The following is a 24,583-nucleotide window of genomic DNA, read 5'->3' as shown; positions in this document are numbered from 1 at the left end:
GCCACTGATGCAGGGTGCCTTGGTTTCAGTTGGCATTGTGGGTGGTCAGCTCTTCTGAAAATCAGGCCCAAGGCATCTTGGGTTCGGCAACCAAAATAGATGGAATTTTGCAGAAGAAGAAAAAGAACAAAAGTACAGAAAGAACTTGCAACAACCAATGTATTCATCATCATATGGCTCCTGTCTTGAGGAGGCTTCTGTTTACTGTATATAGCTGGCACCCAGATATTGTACTGCAATGCAAAGTATATTAAATATGCATGTATAATTATGTAAAGGCCCCTTTACGGTACAAAAGGTCCATCAAACAGGTGTAAGTTATATTTATCCATAAAGTGTATTTACATACACTTTAAATGAAAATGAGAACAAGGCCCAATATTTCTGTCAAACAAATAACATTTCAAACATAGAGGAAGAGTAGATAAGTCAGTGTCACTTATAAAGGCAATGTGATAAGTAAAGGAACAGAGATCCATTCGATATTATATTATACATATACATATACATACATTGACTATACATATATTCTAATAATTGTTGAAAATTTAGGAGACACTAATATACATACATATGGTTCTTAGCCATTAAGATATATAGCATTTACTATTAATATACTGTAAAATGCTTGCCAAATCCTATTGCTGCATAAAATAAAAATCTCTCTTTCTACTTTCTTTTTTTCACATTATACAATAACTATAATTTTTCAAAAGCTTTTACGAGATCATGTTCATCAAACAAACAGGATTGGGACTTTGGGGACGATCATGTATATTGGTTTACAGTTTTGATTAAAAGCATTATGCACATGGAGTAATTATGCAGTCATTGATCTTGAGGACATCATATTAGGCTCTTAGTTTGACACACTGTGAGCGCAGCTTGGGATGGGCACTCCATATGAAGATATAATTGACTCAGTCAAAGCAGATGTAGGTTCTGCTTGCCCGATCTCTTTCAGTTTCCATTTTCAGAAAATTCTCTGATAACCAGAGAATAGTGTCTTCAGAGTTAAGGTTACCACTGGCTACTGTGTTTGGCTGAGGTGGTTCTTTGTTGTAATCTACCTAATTTAGAAACACAGGAGTTTCTGTTTTTTGTTGTTGTTGTTTTTTAAATAGAGATCGCTACAAACAACATCCAATGACCCAGACACTCAAACATTGGGGGAGTCTAAAGTCTGAACCCAGTGTCACATCCAAATTTTACTAATGGACTCATAAGAGAATAAACCAAAAATTCCTTAAGTACTTGTGGTTTGGGCCCATCTCTACTTTTTTATTTGAAGGGGATGTAAAGAGTGGAATGACTGTTCTTTTGCCTATTGTAGGGCAAGTGCTCAAGAAGGGATAGCTCAGTGGTTTGAGCATAGGCCTGCTAAACCCAGGGTTGTGAGTTTAATCTTTAAGGGGGCCATTTAGGGATCTGGGGCAAAAATCTGTCTGGGGATTGGTCCTGCTTTGAGCAGAGGGTTGGACTAGATGATCTCCTGAGGTCCCTTCCAACCCTGATATTCTATGATTCTAATATACTTCTGACCCCACAGAAGTATGTCAGAGGAAACTCCCTGTATTTGCTGCACTGTAGTCATGGAAGAGAGGTGGCTGTTAAGGGTAGAGACAGAACCACTGAAAAGCTATACTTTGTGGCAGCCATCCCCTACAAACGTATGGGAATTTCACTGGGTAAGCTAGTGCTGACCCTGTCTATATGTTGGATAAAACCATAGGAGGCTGCACCTTTACTCACATGATTATAATCAAATTGCATGCTTCAGAGTTTTAACCTGTCACCTGCAGGGGTCAGGAAAGATTTTTTTCTCCCCGATGCTCAATTGGTCAGCTGTACTTTGAGGTTATTTTTCACCTTCCTCTGAAGCATCAGATGGGGTGAACCAATGCATTGAGGTGGTATAAAGAATCCCCTTTCTTAGATGCCTGGCTGGTGTCTCGCTCACATGCTCAGGGTCAAACTGAATGCCAGATTTGGGGTTAGGAAGGGATTTCCCCCCAGCTGAGATCAGCAGGGATCTAGGAGGGGGAGGAGGCATTGGCCATTGGTGGCACCTTGGTTTCTCCTGTTCCCTACCTCTGGTTCACAGCACTTTAGTCTTCTGAGGACAGCAACAGTTTAGTCTAACCCAAGTTATTGGCTCTATGTAGCGGGTAATGGAGTAAAATTTAATGTGATATGCAGAAGGTCAGACTAGATGATCTAATGAAATTCTGGCCTTAAATTCTACAAAACACATAATGCTGTTGTAACCCACATACCTTCTAGGTATGGTGCTCTGTCCCATCTAGTGGCACCGAGACCACTTAGAGAGAGAGATTAATGAATCTGCTACAGCCTTAGTTAAGGGCCATGTGGCTTTTAGCTCACGCAGTAGAGGCTAATGCATTTAGCTCCAGAGGTTCCCCAGTTCGATCCCACCTGCCGACAACCAGCGTCTGTCAGTGTTATGAGTGGGGGCTCGTCTGGGATTTCAACTGGGAAGTCTCTGAAGCTCAGTACGTGCTTCCTCAGCTAGGGGAAGTATGTAACCCACACACCTCCTGGGTGTGGTGTTCTGTCCCCGCTAGTGGCACGGAGACCACTTAGGAAGAGAGATAAAATGAGTCTGCTCTACAGCCTTAGCTAACAGCCAGTTGGCTTTTAGCTCATGTGGTAGAGGCTCATGCACTAAGCTCCAGAGGCCCTGGTTCAATCCCGATGACCGGGGTCTGTCAGCATTACACTGTAACCTCACTTTTTTGTTGGTTTGAATTTGTTACCTTTGCCTCTCTGTGCTGGTTCTGCCACATTCATAATAAAATAAGTAAGCTTAGCACTAGGGACTTTGCTATTGCTATTGCTCTGACAAGGAAGGTGCTCACATACTGTGGTGATGGGCAGCAATAGAAACCTGAATATAGATAGATAGCAAAACTAATGGCGCTGCCTAAATGAACAAATTGGACTCAAAAGTCTGAGGGCAGAATAATAGACAAGAGAACAAGAGAAAGTGCTACCTGGGTGAATAATTTAATGCATTGAACACAGATTCAACATGGTACAATAGGACATTTATTCTCAGCTATTAATTTGACGATGGGGTCTTCAGCTACACAGTGCTCCCAAAGCTGCTATTTATTATTAATTATTAGTATTGTTATTTATCTATATCCCTAGGAACATGACAGAAATCTATGAAGATAAGAAAATAACGTCCTTGACCCAAGAGCTTACAATTTTAGTAGATCTCCCACAGCCAATGGGGGTCACAAAAAGTTGCTAGGTTGTTGATTCTGTACTGACTGAGAGATATGCATGTAACCTACAGTATCACAACACCATTTCTTACAGAAGCCTTGAAAATCTTGGGATTTTTCATGAAAGCAGAAAAAAGCTTGTGAGATTTCATTGGATCACAGTTCCGGTGCTCTGGCTGTAGAAAGTCAGAATATGTCTTTTAAGAGTCCCCCCCCCCCATTCCCATGAGAAACACAAATAAGAGTCAGGTTTCAGAGTAGCAGCCGTGTTAGTCTGTATCCGCAAAAATAACAGGAGTACTTGTGGCACCTTAGAGACTAACAAATTTATTAGAGCATAAGCTTTCGTGGGCTACAACCCACTTCAACCTATCCTGAAAGATGATCCTTTACTCTCACAGATCTTGGGAGACAGACCTGTCCTCGCTTACAGACAACCCCCCAACCTAAAGCAAATACTCACCAGCAACCACACATCACTGAACAAAAACACTGCCCCAGGAACCTATCCTTGTAACAAAGCCCGATGCCAACTCTGTCCACATATCTATTCAAGTGACACCATCATAGGGCCTAATCACATCAGCTATACCATCAGGGGCTCGTTCACCTGCACATCTACCAATGTGATATATGCCATCATGTGCCAGCAATGCCCCTCTGCCATGTACATTGGCCAAACCAGACAGTCTCTACGCAAAAGAATTAATGGACACAAATCTGACATCAGGAATCATAATACTCAAAAACCAGTGGGAGAACACTTTAACCTGTCTGGCCATTCTTTGACAGACCTGCGGGTGGCTATCTTAAAACAGAAAAACTTCAAAAACAGACTCCAACGAGAGACTGCTGAGCTGGAATTGATATGCAAACTAGACACAATCAACTCAGGGCTAAATAGGGATTGGGAATGGCTGAGCCATTACAAACATTGAATCTATCTCCCCTTGTATCAGAGTAGCAGCCGTGTTAGTCTGTATCCGCAAAAATAACAGGAGTACTTGTGGCACCTTAGAGACTAACAAATTTATTAGAGCATAAGCTTTCGTGGGCTACAACCCACTTCTTCGACTGGCTTCTTATCAAACTGTCTGTACTGGGCTATCTTGATTATCACTTCAAAAGTTTTTTTCTTTTTTTTCTTTTTTCTTTTTTCTCTTACTTAATTGGCCTCTCAGACTTGGTAAGACAACTCCCACCTGTTCATGCTCTCTGTATGTGTGTATATATATCTCCTCAATATATGTTTCACTCTATATGCATCCGAAGAAGTGGGTTGTAGCCCACGAAAGCTTATGCTCTAATAAATTTGTTAGTCTCTAAGGTGCCACAAGTACTCCTGTTATTTTTACAAATAAGAGTGTAAAAGGTTAGACTCACTGGGTCTGATTTGCCACTGTTGCAGTCCAATTTTATATTGGTCTGGCTCTATTTTGAGCCACAATGAGTAAACAGTTGTGGTTGGTATAATTGCCTGAAGGAGTTCCAGCTCCTTTCACTTTTCATACAATTTTTGGCTGCATATCAAAGCCAAGACCCCAGAGGAACATAACTGGGAGGTGTAGTAAGTATACATATGTTGGAAAGCTTTTAATGTTAGGCCAGCTCAGGACTATCTGAATTCACTGTAAATGAATGATACACTCCATTTCTGAAAATAATGCTTCCTTCACCACCTGCTTGTGTTAGCCTTCATTATGTTGATTCTTATCAGGTTGCTTTAGCGCAGCCAAACCTTAGTGGAATAAGGCTTGAGCCAAAGGCCATTGAAGTCAATTGGAAAGAGTGCCATTGACGTCACTTGCCTTTGGATTCAGCCCATAATGCAGGCTGGTACACAAACACAAATACTTGGACTCATTAAGGCCATGTATTAATGTGCCGTGTTATAAATCTGCCATGTCCTTTTTCAGATAAGGTCCAATAGCACTCGGGAGGGACAAAAATCATTAACCAATTGCGAGAGGAGAACATTCGTGTGAGGTAAATATTTTCAGGTTTCCAAGACAGGATTACAAACAATGGAAAAAATGGAGGACAATAAATTCAACAGTTATCAGTGTCCTGATACGCCATATGTAATATCACTGGTCACGACCTGGGGAGACGCAAAATGACATCGCACGTTTAGAAACTTACAACACCAAACATAGAATGATCTAATAAGTACAAGAAAGATTTCTCTTTGCCCTCAGTTTCATTCTCTTTTTTCTCAACGTGGCGACACTATGTGCTCTATGGGGATACATTTCCAAGTTGAAGATTAATTTTAAAACCTCAGAAGCTCTAAAACTCTCTCTACCCAATCATGTGAAAATTAATAATCTTCCTGAGGCTGGATAATTCCTGGTGTATGGAGGGAAAAGTCAATTAATTACCTTGAGGATTTAATCTGACAATGCCTCCGATCTAATACACATTGACTACATCACTCAACTCTTATAGGTATTTATATAAGGCCCTGAGTGCTGGAAAACACTCATTTCACCGTGGGTCACATACATTCATGTGATCAACATGAATTCTAGGTGCTGCCCACAAAAGTGCCCCCAGGATTTCTATGGGCAGGGGAAGGGGGTCTCCTGGCTCTGTGTAAGAGATATTGCGGAGTGCCAACATGTGTAATATTTTCCTGGGAATAACTGCACAGCTGGGAATTGTGCATCCCCAGTCTCCATCCCCATCCCTAGTGCAGAAGGCAGGCCTGTGGGTTAGAGGAAGGGTTGTGGGGACCAGTGGCAAAGAGGCTGACCCCTACTTCTACAAGGGAGGGGGAAGATCTGTGCATGGATGATCAACCCATCCCATTTAATTACCTGTATCGGGCTACCACCCAAGAAAGGGGAAGGCCACTCCATATTTTTTGTTGTTTAAACTGCTGAGACTAAAGCCCAGTGGAATGCCCAAAGATACTGGATGGACGCTGACTGACCTCTCAGCCCTCATCTTTCACTAACATTTCTCCGCCCCACTTTCTGGAACTTGCTGTTCCTATTAGAAAAGTTCACTGATAACAATCTCTGTCCCTCCAGACTCCAGCACCCATTTGGGAAAGCTCAATGAAAAGGACAAAGATAGGGAATGCACTTTGATTCCCAAGCTCCTAAATGAGTATGACGACAATGGAGAGCAAAACCAGCCAAAGCTGTTTAAGAGCGCACTTAAGTCCCCTGGCCCTTTTGTAGTTGATACTGAGCCCCACAATTCCTATGTCCCTGCTATTTCGAGTGCTCAAGGACACTAGAACAGACACGTAGCCCAGATCCTGAAAGGTATTTAAGCTCCCAGCTTCCACTGGGAACCTAAGTACCTTTGAGGATCTGGCCCACAGTCTTTAAGGCAATATGTTCCTCTCAAAGCAGACACTATTGTGGAGAAATCTGCATTCATGCTATTATTTGCATGTACTAATTGGTAAGATCCAGCTCTTGTCTCATGCATTACTCTACTCTCTTCTAGAAGTGGGTGGAAATTTTCCATTGACATTTTTTTGTTTAGTTGGTTTTGATGGAGGATGATTTTTCCAAAAAAACAGAAATCTTTGCAAAAGAGATTTAAATTTTTGTCCAAAAAAAAAAAGTTTTTGTGTTTCCAGTTTAAAACTGAAAAAAAAAATAGGTTTTGTTATTTTTTATTTTTAATGAAAGCTTGAAAAATCAAGAATAAAATTTTTGGCAAATGAATATTTCTTTTATTTTTGTCAAAAATTTTCACAGGGAAAAACAATAATTTCCTGACCCCCTTTAGTCTCTTCCCATACTCATTCATTTCCTTCTTTTGTCTCTCTCAAACATCTCCCACTTTCTTACTCACTGGTTTTTCTATTATTCTCATTGCCTTTCCTTCTCAAGTAAAATTTATGAATACATTGCCGATTCCTATTCTCATTCTTCATTGGTTTCCCTGCTTGTTTCAGAGGGGTAGCTGTGTTAGTCTGCATCAGCAAAAACAACGAGGAGTCCTTGTGGCACCTTAGAGACTAACACATTTATTTGGGCATAAATTTTAGCCCACGAAAGCTTATGCCCAAATAAATTTGTTAGTCTCTAAGGTGCCACAAGGACTCCTCGATGTTTCTGCTTGTTTTAGTTACTTAGCCCAATTTCTCATAAAACGCCACTGTAGCGGGGTGAACGCCCACTCCAGCCTTGAAGGGGTTGGAAAAGCCCTGCAGAGGGCTGGGGCTGAGTAAAGGAGCAAAACCCCGGCTGATTGGCGAAGTGGCTGCAGCTGGGGCCACACCCCAAATGGAGCAACTCAGCCTTATAAGAAGGCCAGGGTAGCTAGAAGCTAGAGGAGTCTCCCTCTGACAGGAGAGAGAGACAGGCCTGGCTGCAGGGAGCTTACCTGGGGACCTAGAGTAAGGCAGGGCTGGGGAAAGGCCTTGGGGGCTGGGAAGCCCTAGGCCAGCAACTCCCCAGGCTGCAGGGCCTGGTCCTAGGCCCACCTAGGTATTGGGGTTGCAGAGGGGAAACCTGAGGGTGGGTAAAGGCAGCCCGTCCAAACCCCTTGTTGCCAGTGATGATTGGCTGATAGACTGCAGTCTGCCCCAGGGCGCGGGGGCTAGATGGTGACTGGCAGTAGCCACGACTGAGGCGACATTGGGATGGGGGTGGCGGTTCCCCTGGGTGGGGAGACCCAGAGAGAGAGTGGGGTACTGCCAGGGGGCAGCACCTAAGCCAAGGGCACTGGGGTCTGGGAGGGACACGGGGGCCAACGACAGGTGGGACACCTGGCTTGCAGAGGGTGCTCCGGATGCTGGGTGAGCTAATTCCCGAGATGACCAGCAGGAGGCGCTGCAGGGGTGAGTCCACGCCTGATTACAGCCACCCTCATGGAATCATCTTCCTCCAACAACTCAGTTTCCTACTTCTTAATTCTCAGAAAGTTTCACCTGTAGGCTACCAAGATATACTCTCTACATTACTGGTGGTCCAGGGACCATAATTTGAGAAACAGCTTTAGCACAATATCAAGAGTTAAGGCGAAACCCAACTATAGCCTGAACTCTGAATCTCCTTGCTTAGGAGGGGACTGATAACATTGTGCTGTAGGTTCAAAAGACATTCTGTTTCTTGTTTGCTAGTCTAGTGATTCAAAATCAGCAGTTTGAATCCAGTTCCCACAATTTGAAGAGGGTGGTAGTGCATTCCAGATCTGACACTTCCATAGTGTCACTTTAGGACACATGTGGTGACCTCTCAGTTGATGTGCTTTAATGTCTAGTCCATGAAAAATAGTCCAGAAACTGGACAAAAGAAGAGGAGGTTGTTGCTGTTATGGGTCTGTTGCTGTGCTGCATATGATACACATTAAAAGGATTATATAAGCCAATCGGTGTTTGATCTGATGCTGTAATGCTTGTAACTTCTGTAGAGGTCTGGTGGGAGGAATTTCTATGGAACTAGACAGAACTGGATTAGTCTTCTCTAATTCACTCAGGCATTTTAAGTTACAGTCAGATGATTTAAATTCAGTTTCCTAAATCATGTTTGGGCTCTTAAACACCATTGCTCCGAGTCCAGCAGCTGTCACTAACACACAGAGGTAGTCATTTTTATCCCAGAACTAGATGGCATGGTCCACCTAGTCCTCTTCCTCCACACTGGCATAAATCCATAGCTCTTCCCATGCCATCTCCGGCCAATTTCCGCTTGCACCTGAAAAGGGAAAGAAGATGTTAGTGGTCCGTTAGGTTGATTTCATCTCTATGCCAAATGAGCCCGGTGAGAGGAGACTTGGATAGGTACGTTCATGGTACCCAACTTGAGTACATACATTATGGACCCACTAGGGAACGTTTGCCATGAGAACTAGTGAACATTTTTCAAATGTGACAATTTTAATGACATTTCAAAATAAAAAATGGAAAAAACCTCAGTGTGATTTTTACTGTATATTTTCCAACGAACTACAGAGCTAGAAAACATTTTTTTAAATGTTGAAATGTCAACATTTCTAATTTAAAAAACTGAAGAATTTTTTTTAAATGTGTGACTTTTTTAACATCTTTCTGATTTTAAGAAAAAAAATAAGTGTAATTTTTAAATGAGCTTGAAGCTGCTCTGAATTTTCATAACTGCATTTCTAAAATAAATGTCTTCTCATAATGCAAATAAAGTATTACTGAAAATTTGGTCTTGCAGTTGGAACTATAAAAATAGACCAACGCAACCAGTAGTTATACAATAAGTGATAACCTAATTCATAATAATACCTTTTGCAGCATCAGACCTTCTGCAGCATGCATAATACCATCTAAGCATCATAAAAAGTTAAAAGCATTCCTGGGAGGGAGGGAGTTAGATAAGTTAAATATTATTATTCCTTTGTTCCAAAGAGGTGAAGGCCCAGATCCTTAAAGATAGTTAGGTGACTAACTCTGATTGATTTTAATGGCAGTTAGGTGCGTAAATACCTCTGAGAAGATGGCCAAAGTGACACACAGTAGATCAGTGTGAAAAATGCCAGCCACACATTTCAAAGCCTTTGTGACAGGGACCACATCTATAGTGTTTGTACAGGACCTAGCACATCAGCTTTAGGGCTTGCAGGAACTGCCATAAAATAATACATAATAATAAACACCTAGATGGACAGAGATGGGATTAAAACTCAGGCGTCTAATAAATTGATAGCATACCCAATTTACTGTGACAATTGCTTTTGATTCTGTGCATGGTATCTAACCAATGAATAAAAGGCACACCTCTTCCATTTCAAATGAACACCTAGTTCAAGCCTACTGCATGACCCAGGTCTGTTAACTCAAAGCCAGTATCAGACTTATAAAGTTCACCCACTAGAGGGTGACAGAGAACCATACTATAATGTGAATTGCACACAACACATATAGCTGTGTCTACACTAGGGTGACTAGATGTCCTGATTTTATAGGGACAGTCCTGATTTTTGAGTCTTTTTCATATGTAGGCTCCTATTACCCCCCACCCCCTGTCCTGATTTTTCACACTTGCTGTCTGGTCAACCTAGTCTACACTAATATTTTCCTTAAACTTTCCCGATCTAGCTCCAGCTCTGGTGCTAGGAATAGTAGGGTGCTAATATAGATGGCCTGCTGGCATTTCAACCAGTGAGTCATGCAATAAAAATAATCTCTAGTACTTACATAGTGCTTTTTATGAGTAGATCTCAAGAAACTTATTATGGGATGTCAGTATCGTTAACCCCATTCTACAGATAGGGAAACTGAGGCACAACACAGTGCTGTGGATTGCCCAAGGTCACCTAGCAGGCCAAGCTGGGAACAGAACCCAGCTCTCCATTATCCCAGCCTAGGCTGCTATCTATTGGCTCGCATTGCCTCTCTCATGATGCTACGAACAGTGCTTGAGGAAACCCTGGTTAAAAATGCCAGCAGTCTAAGGTGGCTTAACACAAACGCTCCCACCATTACTACCTCTTTTGGAGCTCAGTCGGTGGTAGAAATCTAGTATTAACAATCTAGTATCGACAAGGCTTATGTGAGAACCGATATCAGCTGGTACATATTGACTGGCATGCCATTCTTTTTTGACTTCTGACTCCTCTGTCATGTTTGTGGAACTAGTTGCTTTTACTGCCAGACCGTTTTAATTAAAACATTTTTAAAGCTATTTATGAAATAATCGTGCATGTCTCCCAACATGGTGTGTTCCTCTGAGCTTCTGATGACCAGGAGAGTGGTTTAACACACAACTCTTTCCATGGGGGGGGTGCCATTTAAGAAGCGCCTACTGTGCAATTTTCAAAGCTTGTGCTGGGGATGAGGTGCACATCTCGGTGTGCGTGTGTAAATTGTTCGGGCTTGTTTTCTCTTTCTCATCTTCAGCTCCCACAGAGCAGGCACCCTTCTCTGCCTCATAGGAGCTAGGAAGATTCCACCACTGGAATACCGTGTCCTGTTCTGGTGCCTACATTTCAAAAAGGATGTTGAAATATTGGAAAGGGTTCAGAAAAGAGCTATGTGAATGATCTGAGATCGGGAAAACATGGCTTACCCGTGGGCCGCATGCGGCTCATCACGGTAATCTGATTGCGGGCTGTGAGACATTTTGTTACAGAGACTCCACCATATACACCAGTTTAAACCTGCAAGTGACCAATTTCCCACACTGCAGAGGAATGCAACCCTCCCCCCAGGGTCTCTGTCAATCTGACCTGGGGGAAAATTCCTTCCTGACCCCAAATCTGGAAATCAGTTAGACCCTGGGCATGTGGGTGAGACCTGCCAGCCAGACACCTGGGAAAGAATTGTCTGTAATAACTCAGAGCCATCCCCTCTTATGTCCTATCTCCAGTGGTTGGAAATATGAGCTAGTAGCAGTTGGGGATGGCTGTATGTCACTGTGGGCAACCTCATCTGACCACCCCCTCCATAAATGTATCAAGCCAGTTAGGTGTTTTACCCCCACTGTTCCCCTTGGAAGGCTGTTCCAGAACTTCATTCTTCTGATTGATAGAAACCTTCATCTAATTTCAAACCTAAACTTGTTGATGGCCAGTTTATATCCCATTTGTTCTTGTGCCAACATTAGCCCTTAACGTAAATGACTCCTCTCCTTCTCTAGTATTTATTGAAAGCAATCATATCACTCCTCAGTCTTTGTCTGGCTAGGCTAAACAAGTTAAGCTCCTTAAGTGTCCTTTCATAAGGTAAACTCTCCATTCTTCTGATCATCCTAGTAGCCCATCTCTGCACATGTTCCAGTTTGAATTCATCTTTCTTAAACATGGGAGACCAGAACTGCAGACAATATTCCAGATTAGCACGCTCCCACTTTTTTGTGCCAAGACCGTTAATGAAAATGTTAAATAAGATTGGTCCCAAGACTGCTTCTCCACTCCAGCCTGACAGTTCACCTTTCTGCATGATCCACTGTAGTCTCCCCTTTAACCAGTTCCTTACCCACATTTTGATTCTTGTATTAATTCCCATCTTCTCCTATTTAACGAATAATTTCCAATGTGAAAATGTATCAAATGCTTTACTGAAAACCGGGTAGATTAGATCTACTGCATTCCTTTGTCTTTGGTTGTCTTCTCAAAGAAAGAGATCAAGTTGGTCCGCCATGATCTACCTTTTGTAAAACAATCACTCTAAAGTTGACATTATTTCCAACTTAATACAAATCTGTTGGCTCCTTGGGGTATGGACCTTCTTTTTATTCTATGTTTGTAGATCACCAGCACATCCATGTGTTGGTTCATTACTGAGCCTATAACAGTATAAATAATAATAAACAGAGATGGTAATAATTTTCCATTAAATTCAGGACAAAATAGCAACAATGTTTCTGCCCACTAGGTGGCTTCATTCTCATGAAGATAGTTCAAAGAGATATTCAGCAACATTAACTCCCATGTCACTAGGCAACCGGGCTAACCTAGGACATTTGATCACCTGCCACTGTGAAATTAGGTATTAACTCTATATGACTTTCATTTAAATCAATAATGAAGAAGAGAATGTAGTTCTCTTACCTCTTGATTAAGGAAACAGTACAGAACGGCTACGATGAACCCCTAAAGAAGCAAAACAGTTAAGTGATAGCACAGTTTTAAAAAGCTGCTTCAGCTTCATCAGTCTGTGATGATACTCATATATCCTATACATTGGAATGAGCGTAAAATATTCTAAACTGAATTAAATCAAGTTATACAGTTAATCAGCCAGATCCTCAGCTGGTGGAAACTAGTATCACTCCATCGAAATTAGTGAAGCTACACCAGTTTACACCAGCTGAGGATCTGGTCCAATGAAGCGCCACCAAGAATGAATTTGGCCTTATATCTGCAACATGGTGGTCAAAATTACAGCTCTTCCAAATATGTTGTGGGCCAGATCCTCAGCAAGTGTAAATCAGCAAAAGCACCCTGGACTCCACTTGGAGACTGTGTTTGTTCTGGATCATATTGCTTCCAGTCACTGCTTAGCTTTATTTTTATAATTTCTCTAAATACCAAATCACTAGCTTTATCTCTATAGCACACTGCAGGGCATTAATATTATACACAGCGGGCCTGATTCTGATCTCACATACAGTGGTTTTACACCAAACAAAAACTCCAGTGAAACCACTAGAGTTATGCCTGGTGGCCAACAGCTCAGAGCAGAATCAAGCCCTAGAGTGTTTTAGGAAACATTTGGGGGTAAATCCTCCATTGGTGCAAATCTGCATAGCACCACTGAAGTCAGTTGTTCTATGTCAGTTTACACCAGCTGAGAGTCTGGCCCTTTTAGTATCTTTTCTTACATTGCAAGATCATTTAATGACGACTGAAAGCCCCAAAGACTGAAATCCCAGGCTGAGTTTAGACAGGAAGAATGAGAGTCTTTGGACTGGAATTTGTGAACACCATGGGTCCAATCCTCAGCTGGTGTAAATCCTGGACTAATGCAGGGAGTCAAAACAGCCCGCAGTGTAAACCAGAGCAGCCTGGAGGTTGCTCTAACTTATGGCAGCCTCCCCACTGCCCCGAATGTCCTAGCACTCAGTGCCACTGGCACACTTCCTATTCTGCAGTCTGCCCTGGGTGTAGTATAGGGCTGATTCCTGCATTGGGGATTTCTGCCCTGGCCTGGTGTGGTTCATCTAAGGGCTTATACACTGCCAGAGCAGTGTATAGGGGCTGAGGAGTGAATTGACCCCTTCGTTTTTAGAAGTGAGACATTGATAGCCACTGGGTGATCTTCTGTAAGATTTAACCGGGGAGGTTTAAGTCACCTCACCACAGGTTGGCCACTGCAACAAAGAGGGTAAAGTTCTGTGCAACTCCACCATCTTCAACGAAGTGGCACCCATGACTGAGTTTGGATCACAGTCCCACTTGAATGTGCACAGAAATGATCCTATCTGTTCAGGCTAGACAAGCTACGGGAACATGTGCACTGTTTCAATGGGTTTACCTGGAAAGATCCAATGCAAAGCTCTAAATATAGCCGGACTCCCAGGTTGGTGTATTCGGGGAGGAAGTTGAAGACAATGTAATGTGTCCCAAATAACGGAATGAGAAGCAGCGTCGATTTTGAGAGACGTCTAGGTCAGGAAATAAGAAGAGGCCAAAATGTATGTGTATATATAATTCTTCTGAAGAGCATTAGGACAGGTGAACTAGAAATTCTCTAGTAATGAGTGATTCTCAACAGGTTAAAAAGGGACCCAGATATATATTTTCAAATTTCCTGGGACAGGTTTTTATGAGAACAAAGGTGGGCACAGATTTCCAGTGCTTCTGGCTGGAGTGGAGGTACCACATAACCAACCTTTTTTTTTTGCTGTGATTTGGCATTCTTAATGCTTGAATAAGAATGAATAAAAGTGATCTTGACAACAGAACTGGGGCCAGGCACCCCTGAGTTCCAACCCTGGCTCTGAAAATGATTCTATCTGTGACCTTGGGCATGCCCTTTAATTTCTGACTCAGCTGCTCCATTTGGAAAATATCATGGCTGGAAGCATTGCTCACAATGTGTGTGACGCTGGATTACCTGTACTGACATGAATTATTGAAGTTGATTTGTCTCGGGTCCAGCTTTTTCAGCAAGATTCTGATGATGTTGATAAAAAGGATAAAGTTGACCTGTTTCCATTTTTTTGGAAGAAAGAAGATTGTTACCTTTTACTACCATACATTCCTGTGAAAAGTATATTGTGACTTAAATAATTGCTAGCCGTTACTGCAGATAGAGTGGGAGTTGTACAAGAAACCAACCTTACTAGGAAACTTCCCGTCTTAAAGAGACAGCAGCAAAGTATCCCTAAGGATATTGCATATAATTCTGTTGTTTTCTTTGGAAGACCATCTCTATTAAGCAACCATATTTGTTAGTCCCTGGAGTAGAATCATAGAATATCAGGGTTGGAAGGGACCTCAGGAGGTCATCTAGTCCAACCCCCTGCTCAAAGCAGGACCAATCCCCAACTATCAATCATTTCTTTATAGTTTGCAGCACTCTTAATTGTTCTGGTTTGAGACAATTATAGTTGTTGCACTGAACTATAGCTGATACCTTTAGAGCTGACCAGTCAAATTTTCTGCTGGTGTAATTTGTCACAGCTCCATTCAAACCAACATTGCTGGACCACTTTATACTAGCAGTGAATTTGTCCTTGCATGCCATGTATTATGTGCATCCATCAGTCTTTCAGGTGATGGCGAATGGCTGTTTTGGTCTAATGATGCCCATCTCTCCCCAGACATTGCAATTTCATTTTATCCACCTCTAATGAGTTAATTAGGTGATTTGGACAAAAATACATTCCTGGCTTGCCTGTATGGCATTCACACCTAGTCAGGAATGTCAGTCAAACGCAATGAGGCAAAAACCGTGGAGGTGTAGAGCATTTTAAAACTGCCTCACGGCAGAATAAAGCTGATAACGATCTGTCATTTTTGGATTCCGCATTCATACTACTCTGTCCTGCAACAACCCTTATTTAGACTCAGATGGTGCTGCCGTCCGATTAAGTCACACAAATGCAGTGGCTTTAATTACAGCCTGGTGCACTGCACACATTAACTGTTTATTTTATATATTTCCTAGGGATTAATGACCAGTTGTGAGTAATTGTGCATCCTGACCCATTAACCCTAACCAATTATGAATCCCCAGTAAATGCACAGCTCCAGGGCCATTATTTCGATTATCGGCTTAGACTGGAAACAAAACTCAATAGGACTATTCCTGTGCTTCTCCTTAAATATGTGCTTCAATGCTTTGCTAGATCTGGACTCCTAGTTCAAACCTTGCATTTTCAAAGCGCTTCAGGGAGTGTTTGCCACCCAACTACTCCCAGTCACTTCAGTGGGAATGACAAGTCTTTGAAAACTTAGGGAGAAGTGTTTTCTCTGAGATTCAGCAGCACTCATCTTTAGCCCAATGGGATAATCCCTTTAGTGGATTAATGCTACGGTTTCTGCTTCTACTCAGAAGCAGTAGGTCAGGTATTAGTATTTAAGCTTTAAGCCATTTCCCACCCCCATAATCACTTTGTTGTCCATTCACGTTTCCAAAATGAGAAACATCACACATACCCCAACAGAAATGATAATAGGTCCTTTGATTAGCCACCAGTAAGGCGAGCCCTGGTTAATATCCCAGCATCTGGAAAAGTAGCACTTAAATTAACATAGTTCTACATGGTCATTGGAATACGGTTACATGGAGAAACCACACATTAGGGTCAATGGAATTATGAGTAGACCTATTACCTCATTTTAAGATGGAATGGAGCCATCCAAATCCCTGCAATTTGGCTTTGTAGAGTCCAGGTTCCATCAATATTATCCTACTCATACCAAAATGACAAAATTACCACTGACCCTTATGTAGCAAGTGATAGCCAGAAATCTATTGCTTCACGGTTGAAAATATGAATGACAGCAGGTTATAAGGGCTGTTGCTGAAAGCCAAATCAAAAACATCATTGTTGTTTGAAAATCTCTTTTTGCCCTATGGGACATTGTCTTTGTAGCAGGAAGAGCGCCTGAGACAGAAGCCCTTGTGTTAGAGGTCTGGTATGAGGCCTGAACTAAAGTAGTGGTTAAAACTTTGCTGATACGAAGCAAAATCAGATTGTGAGCAAAAGGCAGGCCCTGCTCACAGAATTTGGCAAGAACAGCTTCACTTTATAAGGCTATAAAAGTATCTCAGGCTTCTGATGATATCAGACACCACTGTAGCTCTGCTCCATAGTTATCATTATTTCATCTGAATCCCTTGATTTCCCTGAAGCATAATACTTCAAGTTTCTGATTATAATGTTTGCAAAAGCAAGTGCTAGAGTGAAAGCTGTAGCTCCACTCCCATTACAAACATATTTTCAGTCGCTTCTTTAAAAATTCTTCCATTCTTTCTATGTTTTCATAGTCTCAGTGCAAGAGGTACATTTGTTTTGGACAGTTTGAAATAAATCCCTTAATCCTTTTACCAGACCGGGGGAAAAAATACAAAGTAAAATTCTGATTCTACTGAACTCAGCAGCAAAACTCCCATGGACTTCAATGGGGGAAGGATTTCACCCACATATATTTTCCATTTAATTTTTTTTTTGTGCTTATCATTATTTTTTTTAAAAGGAAGGGGTAAGGGCCTGATCCTCCACTGCCATGCCCTTATGAAACCATTCACACTTATGCAAAATGGATGTAAAGATGCAAGACATTGATTTCAATAGGACTTCACACGGGCACAGAGAAAATTGCAGGACTGGAACCAATCATAACATTAAAAATGCAACACTACAATATGGCATCTAGTATGAAACGTCAACTTACGCGGTGTCTTCAAAATATAGCTTTGCTAATATCCACACTACGGTAAAAAATGTTGGGAAACCTGTAGAAACAATTTAATACACATTGGGGTTTTTTTTTCTGATTTCATTAATTACTCCAAATTCAATTTCCATCCTGTCTATTGCAACCCAACCGGGATAGCATGAGACACATTTACTGACCACAGAAAATGCCCCGTGCAATGACTGTTATGTCTAACGGGAATTGCATTTTAACCTAACGAGGTTATGGTGAGCTGCATAAATATAATGGGAAATCTCCCAATGCACACCATGAAATGAAGTAGCCTACTGCATTAACCAGTAAATGTTTGCGCAGGATGGATAAGTGAATATGAAAACAATACAATAACTCCAGGATGGACTTGTCCCCGCAAACTATTGCTCATATGAGAAATCCTTAATCATGTGACTAGTTGTCTCAACTAACATCCCTAAAACCAGGTTGCAAGTTCCACCCCCAGTTTTAGGTAAGGAGTGGTGGTTTTGGCATGGCAGGGTGATGAGGGAGGAGTGGCATTTATCTATTTCAATAATCCCTCTAAACACTTTACAAACATCAGTCAGTAAATTATCATAGTGTTCCTGTAATACCGATGGGCATGGTACAGATTAGACAGAGATAAGCTTTATTATCCATATTTCACTGATGGAGAAATCAAGGCATGCAGATTAATGTGAAAAGAACGAGGAGTACTTGTGGCACCTTAGAGACTATGTTTTTGCTGATACAGACTAACACGGCTACCACTCTGAGATTAATGTGACTTGCTCAAGGCCACACAGGTAGATACTGGCAGAGCCAGAATTAAATATCAAGGGTTCCTGGCTCCCAGTGATGTATCCAGGCCAAGAGATGGTGCATCCCCAGTGTCCTCATACAGTCTCCAAATTCTACAGGTTTCATACAATCATCCAAACCATAGAACCCTTTGAGGTTCATCCATTTGACAGTATATGGGCATTTACTTTGGTGTCAGGACGTTTCCGTTGACCCCAATGGGTGATGGCTCAAGCCCTGAAACATAATCTGATCTTTTCTAGTCCCATCTCAGTCCTCACTTACCCCATCCAAACAGAACAAGCCACCAAAAATAGCGTCTTCCATGAGGAAAGGATGATAAGAGCAGACAGTTCAGGTAAAGCGCCTCTACCAGCAGCCACATGAAATTAGTCATCATAAAATAGTGACAGAAAGCCACTGATATCTTGCATTCAGTCTAAGAAGCAGGGAAGGCAAAGTTTCATTATTGCGTATTATACAGCTATTATGGGTACCACAATATCACATACAAGCACAAGCAGTGGCAAGGTATTAACCAGTACATTAATGATATACAAAGATATCAAATGCCACCGTAATCTCCTTTTCAAATGCTTACTGTAGAGAAGCTGCAATGGTCAATATCTTCCTTCTGGAAGAGGACCGCATCCTTAATGAAAATGGCAATCGTTTTCAAGATGAAGGTGAGAAAGAGCTGGATGTGGATATAATTTCTGGGACAGCGGAGTCTCCTGGAGGAAAAGAAGGAAGGCCAGCAAAATGAAGTGGTGGGAGATGGGTAACTCATCTTTCACATGTATGGGTTTCCTTAGGGTGGGGATGTCAAAAGTGCTCCGCTGTGGCCTACCTCTGCTCACATTGAACTCAATGGCTGAATGAAATCTGAATTTGAGAAATAACCTTCCCTGATGTAACACTGACTGTGCTAACACAGCTCCCAAGCAACAAGGAGTGGTGCAGAGAGACCTGTGAGTATCTAGATAGCTTTCTCAGCAAATTGGGCAGTGATTATATTTAGAGGCTGATTTGCAGAGGTAATATGCAGCTGCAGCTCAGCGTCTTCAGAAGGAGTTGGGGATGCTCAGCAACTGTGAAAATCAGGCTGCATTAAAGGCTAATCCACACCAGATCACTCATGCCTAATCATAATGTTTGCTTCTAGTGTGATGAGTGTTGCAACTAAATGGAAATGCAAAATGCATTGTGAAATAGCAGATATTTCTGCCAGTTATCAATCTGTAAATCTCTCGGCCCGTAGCTTCCAGCATGTTGCATTAACTTAATATCTGTTTATTCTGTTTACTTTTGCGGGCCCAGGGTAAATGTTCAGAAACATACCTGAATGCAATAAGAACAGTCACAGCCAGGGTGAGGGAGGAGATAGAAATGCTGTAGCCCACAGTGTAGATGATCTTTACAGTAGAAAAATAGGACTGCTATAAAGAAGAGAATGAACAAGTCACACATAGGTTTTAATGAAAATAGAAGGAAAAGAAGCTACACAGAATCTGGTGGGTTTGCTTTGTTGGGCCTCAGAACCTTTTCTGTGGCCTCAGTCTGTTCACACCCCTGACTTTCACTTTTTGAGGGTTCATGTGATCTCAAAGCAAAACTCAGCTGGAATCCTTTATCCTTTCACCGGGCTTCATATCTAAACCTTGAAGAACAGTAAACTCTGCATGGTTTTGCTGGAAAACCACCAGAGGGCCTAAGCTGGCTTGAAATTGGGTCCAAGTTAACTCAAAGGGTTCTAGGAATTTTGCAAGTCTTTCCATGAGACTGCGCTGGCTTTCAGGCTTATAATGATCTCTGAAACCAGGCAAGTTTGGACCAGTTTGGGTTTCTTGAAAAAAATTCAACCTGACTCTCTTTGTGAATATATTGTTATACCACGACTGGTCTACATTAATCCTTCCTATAAGTCACCACTCACTCATTTACTAAACCAAAATCTTCTTGCTTTGATAAAATGTTCAGATAATTATGGCAGAAGTTCAAGGTAATCAATGGTAGAAGGTCCAGGGAGATGGGTAACAAGGAGAGAAGGATGAATCTCATGATGTGCAAGGTTTTGTGATCCTCTCAAACTATATTTTTAGGGGATTCCAAATGGCAGTAATTTGAGTTCACAAAGCTTTGTCTGCTACGGTTTAAACCCACATTTGTTTTGCGAGAACGATTCCATTTTTAACCCCCCCTGGGTGACATCCTGGCCCCACTGGAGTAATTGGAAGAAGTCCCATTGACTTCAATGGGGTATGGATTTAACATCAGATTTTCCTAAATTGCAGGCAAACTAGAGCCTGGTATTAGAGATAGAGGTAATTCCTCAAAAGCTAGGCTGGCACTAATGGCTGCCTTATGTATGACATACACAACACAATGTATCATTTTGCCCTATGACTGGAGAGCTGGCCAGTTCACCTGGACTCATCCCTTAAGAATATGTGTTAACTACTTATGCTAAACAATCCGTTCCACACTGTATTTAGCTATGACACTCTGAGTACCTTTTCCACCTAAGTACCTGTTGAAAAGCTCTGTATAGCTCGAAAGCTTGTCTCTCTGACCAACAGAAGTTGGTCCAATACAAGATATTACCTCCCCCACCTTGTCTCCCTAATATCCTGGGACTGATGTGTCTACAACAACACTGCAAACATCAATTTTTTCATGATTCTCTCTCTCTCTCTCTCTCTCTCTCTCTCTCTCTTTACTTCTTTTTTTCAACCTTGCCCTATCTGTATTTCACTGTTTGTGCTTTGTTCCTATTTCCACTCTATTTGTCTACTGGATATTTTTTCCCTATATCCCCAAACTCAACTTTTCCCATGTACAAGAAGAACCTAATAGTGCTTGAGTTAAAATCCAGCTTTTTTCAGACATCATATTTGAGTGGGTAGGAATTTGGACAAACTAACTTCATCCATCTCTAGAGGAAGCAGCAAATAAAAGTAGACGTGGACCCAAGATGTAGAGTTTGGATCTGAATCCAAACTTTCCCTAAGTCTGGAAGTATCTGTCTTGGTCCTATTTTGATTTTATTGTATAGATGTTGTCACCCTGGCCAGCCTTTGCAGTAGCACAGCTCCAGGTTGGAAAGGAAAGCTGGTTAGAATCTCTAATCTCTCTCTCTCAATAAAATTTAAGCAATAATTATAGTTCAATTTTCAGAAGTGCTGAGCAGTATTGAAGCAAGAGGGAGCAGCAGCTCCTTTGCTCATAATAGGGTTCATACTGTGTCTACCACCTTGTGGCGAAACACTAGATTGCACTTAACCAGTTAGCAAAGCCCTGGTAGCAGTTCTTACTCAGAGTGCGTTTATCCAGCTAAAACTCAAACATGGGATCCTCAGCAGCAAATCCACCAGGTGCATCAATGAGAACCCATCTCATGAGCAAGTGTTTCAAAGCTGAGGGAGGGTCATCCCAGCTGGCAGCCATTCCTTGCAAATCAGATAGGAAAGAAAGTCCATATAAGGCAATAATCCAATTCCCAAGTGGATAAACAAGCAGGCCAAAGAGTCAACCTAGGTGAAAGAACAGGGCAACTGCCAACGAAAACAGCAGGCTCATGCTATGTTTTTGCACTAGAAGTGCAAGGAATAAATAAAAGGAAGGGAAAAGAACATTTCAAGAGTTGCATTTCTGCATTACAGATCAGCCAGCTGGAAAGCAAGTTCCAAGTTAAACAGCATGCTGACAAACAGTGAAAAAATAAATTTAAGATGACAACAAAAATCCATCCAACCCATATGGAATGGATTATTGACTAAGGTCTCACTGACAGGTGAAATTAACTTCAATAAGTAAAACAGAATCTTGCTTTCATTCACTCAGTTAGCACCATTTGCTGGGCACAAACAGCAAGGGTCCGATTCCCTGCTGTTTTCTACCAGTTTTACCCTAATGGAGAGACTTCTGATTGACTTTACACCTGAGTAACTGAGAGAAGAATCAGCAACAAAGCCAGGGTGACACACAGGTTTTGAACCAGTAGACGTATATCAGGTAGGGTTCTGATTTTTTTCCTGATATGGAGATACCAATACAACCCTAATGTATGTCTATTCCAGGAGAGCTTTACCAGTATGGGAATACTGGCAGGCTATATCAGCAAAGCACTCCTAGTGTGGATGCAGCTTATACCAGCAAAAATGTGGTTTGCGCTGGAGTTGAAAAAACACCTCCCCTGAGCAAAACAAGCTATATTAGGCCTGGTCCACACTAACCCCCCACTTCGAACTAAGGTACGCAAATTCAGCTACGTTAATAACGTAGCTGAATTCGAAGTACCTTAGTTCGAACTTACCGCGGGTCCAGACGCGGCAGGCAGGCTCCCCCGTCGATGCCGCGTACTCCTCTCGCCAAGCCGGAGTACCGGCGTCGACGGCGAGCACTTCCGGGATCGATCCGGGATCGATTTATCGCGTCTAGACAAGACGCGATAAATCGATCCCAGAAGATCGATTGCTTACGGCCAGACCAGGAAGTAAATGTAGACCTGCCCCCAGTCAGAGTGCAGCTTTCCTGGTGTAACTGTCTACACTAGGGGACTTCTGCCAGACCTGGCCTAGGGTGGATGCAATGATACTATTATTAAGGTGCTTTATACCAATATTGCTTATTCCCCTTCCTGTACAAAAATAGCTATGCCAGCAGAAGCATATTTATACCTAAGCACAAGGTGTAGTTAAAATGGGAAAAATTTTCCGTGCAGACAAGATTAAAGTGACAATGGTTTTGGGAATCAAACTGACAAAATGTGCCAAATACTAATCTAAATTACACAGGTGTAAATCCAGAATAACTCTGTTGAAGTCAATGGATTTACACCTATGTAATAGAGACCAGAATCTGGGCATGGTATTTTTCTTAAGCCCAGATTTCCTTTTGCTTTGCTATGGCCGCTTATTTTTTCTTTAAATGATTTGTTTTCTTTAAACTAGATGAGGAGCAAAAATGCAGCATCTTCTGTTTAAGTGATTCAATTTGTCCTGAGTCTGAAATTCTGGTGAAAAAAGGGCATGTTTGCCTTATTATTGCAGCAATGCTATCGACAGCTCAGACTGATTGAGTATAACTGAAGTATTAATCCCAGTTTTGGACTGGATCTTCAGCTGGTGTATGTCCGTGTCGTTCAAGAGAGTTACACGAATTTACAACCCCAGGAGATCTGGCCCTATATTTTTCTGACACAGCTCTCTAGATCTATTAGATGTCTAAATGACTGCTCTCTTAACCTGTATAATAAATGTCATTAATAATTTCACAGAGCAAGTGGACGGAGTAAAAATACAATGGCATTTTATACTTAGTGAGAATGTTGCTGCTTCAACAAAGTTTCCATCCCCAACTTCTGAAATAGAAAGGTATATGACTAGCATCAGCATATTTCTGAATGGTATTGGTTCAGATATACTTACTTCCTCAACTGGAATCTCATCGTTCACTGGACAGGCAATGTGATAGGAGGGATATGGATCAGACCAGCCATTCACTGTACAGTTTCTTCTTACCAAGCCTGCAAAAAATGCTTGTTTTTATTGCTAATCAAGGCCGTACATTAGATTGTAAGCCCACAGGGGCAGGGATTATCGTTTTGTTCTGTATTTGTACGACACCTAGCGCAAAGGGGTCCTGGTCCATGACTAGGGCTCCTGGGCACTACAGTAATACAGATAAATAATAATATTAATGCATTCATTCCACTGGAAAACAGAAAGGAGCAGTAGTAGGTAGCTTGCTAATGAGGCGCTTCAAAATGGGCAGGGGCAACATTCCTGGTGGGTAGGAAGGACTTACATTCCTGCTGCAGAAGAACACGTGGGAGCAGTTCTAGGAAGAGATACAGCTTGTGAGGTTCCCTGGACCTTCTTCATCCTAATCCTAAAATATGTCCTGACCTGATTGGTCCAGAGAGAGGGACCCCGAAGACACCACCACCTCCATCAGCTCTGGCTGAATCCCAAACACCACCTGGGATGGGAGACTTTGTCTCTCTCCTCCCGTCCTTCTTCCCCATGTATGTTTTTCCTTCCCCAGCTCTCCTATCCCTCTCCATTTTCCTTCTGGCTAATCAGAGTCTGGCTTAGCCGGCCTAGTCAAGATGTATCTTTTGCAACACTGCCGCAAGTCTGTGACCAGAAAGAGGTGAGTAAAAGCAATGCCCTAACCAGCCCGTGCTGGTACAATTTGCCATATCTTGGAATGACTGATCAGACCAGGTGCTCTGCCCATGT

At 42.0% G+C, this 24,583-nt stretch overlaps 1 protein-coding gene across 1 annotated transcript in view; it reads right to left on the bottom strand.

Annotated features, from left to right (window-relative positions):
* Nucleotides 1-8,791: 8,791 nt before the first annotated feature.
* Nucleotides 8,792-24,583, bottom strand: part of GHRHR (growth hormone releasing hormone receptor) — a 32,452-nt gene continuing 16,660 nt past the window's right edge. Inside the window, exons 4-13 of the mRNA XM_065398482.1 lie at nt 23,768-23,865; nt 19,680-19,777; nt 18,940-19,072; nt 18,624-18,777; nt 17,538-17,598; nt 16,296-16,365; nt 14,749-14,840; nt 14,167-14,296; nt 12,741-12,782; nt 8,792-8,917 (exon numbers count right to left, since the gene is read on the bottom strand). Of these exons, the coding sequence (XP_065254554.1) occupies nt 8,792-8,917; nt 12,741-12,782; nt 14,167-14,296; nt 14,749-14,840; nt 16,296-16,365; nt 17,538-17,598; nt 18,624-18,777; nt 18,940-19,072; nt 19,680-19,777; nt 23,768-23,865 (1,004 nt within the window). The remainder of the gene's footprint in view (nt 8,918-12,740; nt 12,783-14,166; nt 14,297-14,748; nt 14,841-16,295; nt 16,366-17,537; nt 17,599-18,623; nt 18,778-18,939; nt 19,073-19,679; nt 19,778-23,767; nt 23,866-24,583) is intronic.

This window comes from Emys orbicularis, chromosome 2 (assembly GCF_028017835.1).
Source record: "Emys orbicularis isolate rEmyOrb1 chromosome 2, rEmyOrb1.hap1, whole genome shotgun sequence".
NCBI classification, from domain to species: domain Eukaryota; kingdom Metazoa; phylum Chordata; order Testudines; family Emydidae; genus Emys; species Emys orbicularis.
The sequence above is the reverse complement of the archived record's forward strand: the minus strand, read 5'-3'. Positions and strand labels throughout refer to the sequence as shown.